General features: G+C 45.2%; 1 protein-coding gene across 1 annotated transcript; it reads right to left on the bottom strand.

The window, feature by feature from the left end:
- Positions 1 to 1,894: 1,894 nt before the first annotated feature.
- On the bottom strand, positions 1,895 to 2,842 carry LOC113256513 (olfactory receptor 10H1). Its single transcript, XM_026500342.3, has one exon. It carries the CDS (start codon positions 2,840 to 2,842, stop codon positions 1,895 to 1,897), a length of 948 nt encoding a protein of 315 aa, XP_026356127.3.
- Positions 2,843 to 3,496: the final 654 nt, after the last annotated feature.

The raw sequence follows: 3,496 nt of genomic DNA, 5'->3' as shown, positions 1-3,496 counted from the left end.
CGCTTAGCATTATCTCCTCCAGTCCCGTCCATGTTGCTGCAAATGTTGTGAAATCGTTCTTTTTGGTGGCTGAGTAATAGTCCATTGTATATATGGAAAACTTTTTTTTTTTTAATTTTCTTTATGAGTAATCTCTACACCCATAGCGCTGGAACTCACAACCCCGAAATCAAGTCAAGAGTCAATCAAATCTTGGGGCACCCGGGTGGCACAGTGGTTAAGCATCTACCTTTGGCTCAGGGTGTGATCCCAGCGTTCTGGGATCGAGCCCCACATCAGGATCCTCCGCTGTGAGCCTGCTTCTTCCTCTCCCACTCCCCCTGCTTGTGTTCCCTCTCTCGCTGGCTGTCTCCATCTCTGTCGAATAAATAAATAAAATCTTTTTTAAAAAAAAGTCAATCAAATCGGGGCGCCTGGGTGGCTCAGTCGTTAAGTATCTGCCTTTGGCTCAGGGCATGATCCCGGTATTCTGGGATTGAGCCCCACGTCTGGCTCCTACGCTGGGAGTCTGCTTCTTCCTCTCCCACTCCCCCTGCTTGTGTTCCCTCTCTCGCTGGCTATCTCTCTCTCTCTGTCAAATAAATAAATAAAATCGTTTAAAAAAAAAAGAAAGAGTCAATCAAATCAAGAGTCACATGCTCTACCAACTGAGCCAGCCAGATGCCTCAAGGAAACCTTTTTTAATTGAGATATAATGGACACATAACATTGTGTAAGTTTAAGGTGTACTATGTGTTGATTTGATACATTTATATATTGCAATATGATTACTACTCTAACATTAGCTAATACCTCAATCATGTCACATAATGATCATTTCATTTTTGTGGTGAGAACAGCTAAGGTCTAGTCTCTTAGCAACTTTTATGTTACTGATACAGTATTGTCCATAATCACTATGCTGTGGGTGGGACCTCCAGGACTTATTTATCTACTGGGTGCAAATTTGTACCCTTAAACATCTCCCCAATTCCCCCTCAGTCCCTGGTAACCAACAATTTTACTCTGTTTTTACGAGTTTTTTTAGGTTTTCCATATAAGTGATATTATACAGTATTTGTCATTCTCTTAAATATATATATTTTTGACAAATTATACATACTATGTAGTATGGTCAACCTTAAATCCCCCTTCATGCCCACAGGGAAGTGTTAAGCCTGTCTGATCATGAGATATGCTTTTATCCTGGACTCTGTACTCATTGTATCTCAACAAAGAGCTCCCCACCAGCCTGTGTGCCACATCACTCTCTAACACAATAGGTGATTTCTCATGGTGGGATTTTTCCTTGAACTGATTGTGGAGACTTCTCTGTCTCTCTGCAGCTGCTCAAGATGTGCACTTGAAATGCAGAGATTTCCTTTATTTTTTCTGTGAGTCTGCTCTATTTACTATTCCTAACTGCTGTTGCACAGATATGTGCAATGCCGAAATTTTGGGTGCTTTGCTCTCCTCTGTTATTATCTGGCTCAGTCTTTTGTAGCCTTGCAAAATCCATGTTGTAGGTACCCATTGCTGCCTAGTAAAAGGTGGGGACCTGACATCTTCCATTTCTCTTCATAATATAGATTAATGGTCATGGGAGTAATTAGACCACCCCAGCTTCTGGTAGGAGAAGAACAGATCCTAGGTTTGATGTTGCCTGATAAAATGTCCTGCGGCAGGTAAGAATCATGAAATCTGATTTTCCCTGTGTGTCATCATCTTATACATCTTAATACACTCTTAATGTTGATTAACCATTGTGTGTATATTTGGATGTTGCCTTCAAGGGTCCTTGTAAACCTTAAAGCATCAGATAAATATAGGTTATTACATGTTTACAGGGTGCCATTTCTAATGGTAACATCTGGTAATACAATTTAGTTGTTTCCAAGTAATTCTTCCCAGATCATTATATTTTTTCTGGGTAGACTTTGCTGAAGAAGGTCTTCTTTATGGCGGTCTTCAGCTCCTTGTTCCTAAGACTGAAGATGATGGGGCTGAGGAAGGGCGTGAGGATTGTGTAGGTGATGCCCATCAGGGTGTCTCTTTCCAGAGACTGGGGAGCCTTGGGCTTGAAATAGATGACAGAAGCAAAGCCATAGTGCACGACCACCACAGTGAGATGGGATGCACAGGTGGAGAAGGCTTTGTGCCGGCCCTCAGCAGAGGGGATTTTCAAGATGGCAGTCACAATGAAGGCATAAGAGAGGAAGATGAGGAGAAAGCAGCCCAGCAGGGCGCTGATGCATACCAGGCCCACACCCAGGGCCACTATTGGTACATCAGTTCCACAGGCCAGCTTCAACAGTGGTGGCATGTGGCAAGCAAAATGGTGGACCTCATTGGGTCCACAGAAGGTGAGATGGAAAACAGCCATGGTCACCACCAGCCCCATGACCGAGCCACCAACCCAAGACCAGGCCACCAGGCAGGTGCAGCCACGGGGGCTCATGAGCACGTTGTAGTGCAAGGGGTGGCAGATGGCCACGTAGCGGTCATAGCCCATGACGGTGAGCAGGAAGGAGTGGGTGAAGCCAAATGTGAAGGAGAAGAACATCTGGCTGGCACAAGCCGCAAAGGTGATGGCGTGGCGGATGGAGAGCAGGTCGGCCAGCAAGCGTGGGATGATGACCAAGGTGTAGAGGATCTCGGAGATGGACAGGGTGCACAGGAAGAGGTACATGGGTGTGTGCAGGCCACGCTCGCTCCAGACAGTAGCCATGATGATCAAGTTCCCCAGCAGCGTGAACAGGTACATGAGCAGGAACAGCAGGAAGAACATCAGCTGAAGGTGGGGGAAGGTGGAGAAGCCCACGAGGATGAATTCAGTCACCACTGAGAAATTGCCTCTCTGCATGAAGGCTGTGCCTGGGGTGAAGTGTGACAGAGAGAGGTCAGCCACTGGATGGAGAATGGCTTTCACCATACTTGGACCTGCTCAGGAGGCTGCCCCTGATCAGTGACAGCTGACATTTGCGAAAATTAGTAGAGGGAAACCTCACTAAAATGCACTGGGAGGTTTCAGCAGGGAGAACTCTCACACCCTGCCCCTCCTGGTGGATTACAAACCTGACAACCAGACAGGAAGAGGTGGACTTGACCTTGGGCATGGATACTACTCCCGGCCCATTAAAGCTCTCCCAGTGAGAAGCCAATATACTTTGAATTCAGTTTTTTCTAATGGACTTTTTATAACAGCCTTCCTGCCTTACCCCTTTTCTCCTTAAAAAGTCTACTTCTCCTTCGTTCCACCAAGCCTGCCTTTGGTTTTTCGGCAGCTTGTTTGTGCTGGATTGTGATTCTCTTTTATTACCAAATAAACACATCTTTTGTCAGTACAATAACTGGTGGTTTTTATTTTTAAGGTTAACACACTGATTGAGTTCCCATTCTGTGCCTCTGATGATTTCACCCTCATTAATTTAGTAAGAGGAGTGCTGTTTTTATCACCTGCGTTTTGAGTATCTTGAGCATATTCATTGAGAATATTGGTGTGCATAGAGGTTGGGTT

The sequence above is a fragment of the Ursus arctos genome, unplaced genomic scaffold (assembly GCF_023065955.2).
Source record: "Ursus arctos isolate Adak ecotype North America unplaced genomic scaffold, UrsArc2.0 scaffold_14, whole genome shotgun sequence".
Taxonomy (NCBI): Eukaryota; Metazoa; Chordata; class Mammalia; order Carnivora; family Ursidae; genus Ursus; species Ursus arctos.
The sequence above is the reverse complement of the archived record's forward strand: the minus strand, read 5'-3'. Positions and strand labels throughout refer to the sequence as shown.

Coding starts and splice junctions, on each gene's coding strand:
- LOC113256513 (XM_026500342.3), bottom strand. CDS start 2,842: ATGCAGAGAGGCAATTTCTCAGTGGTGACTGAATTCATCCTCGTGGGC.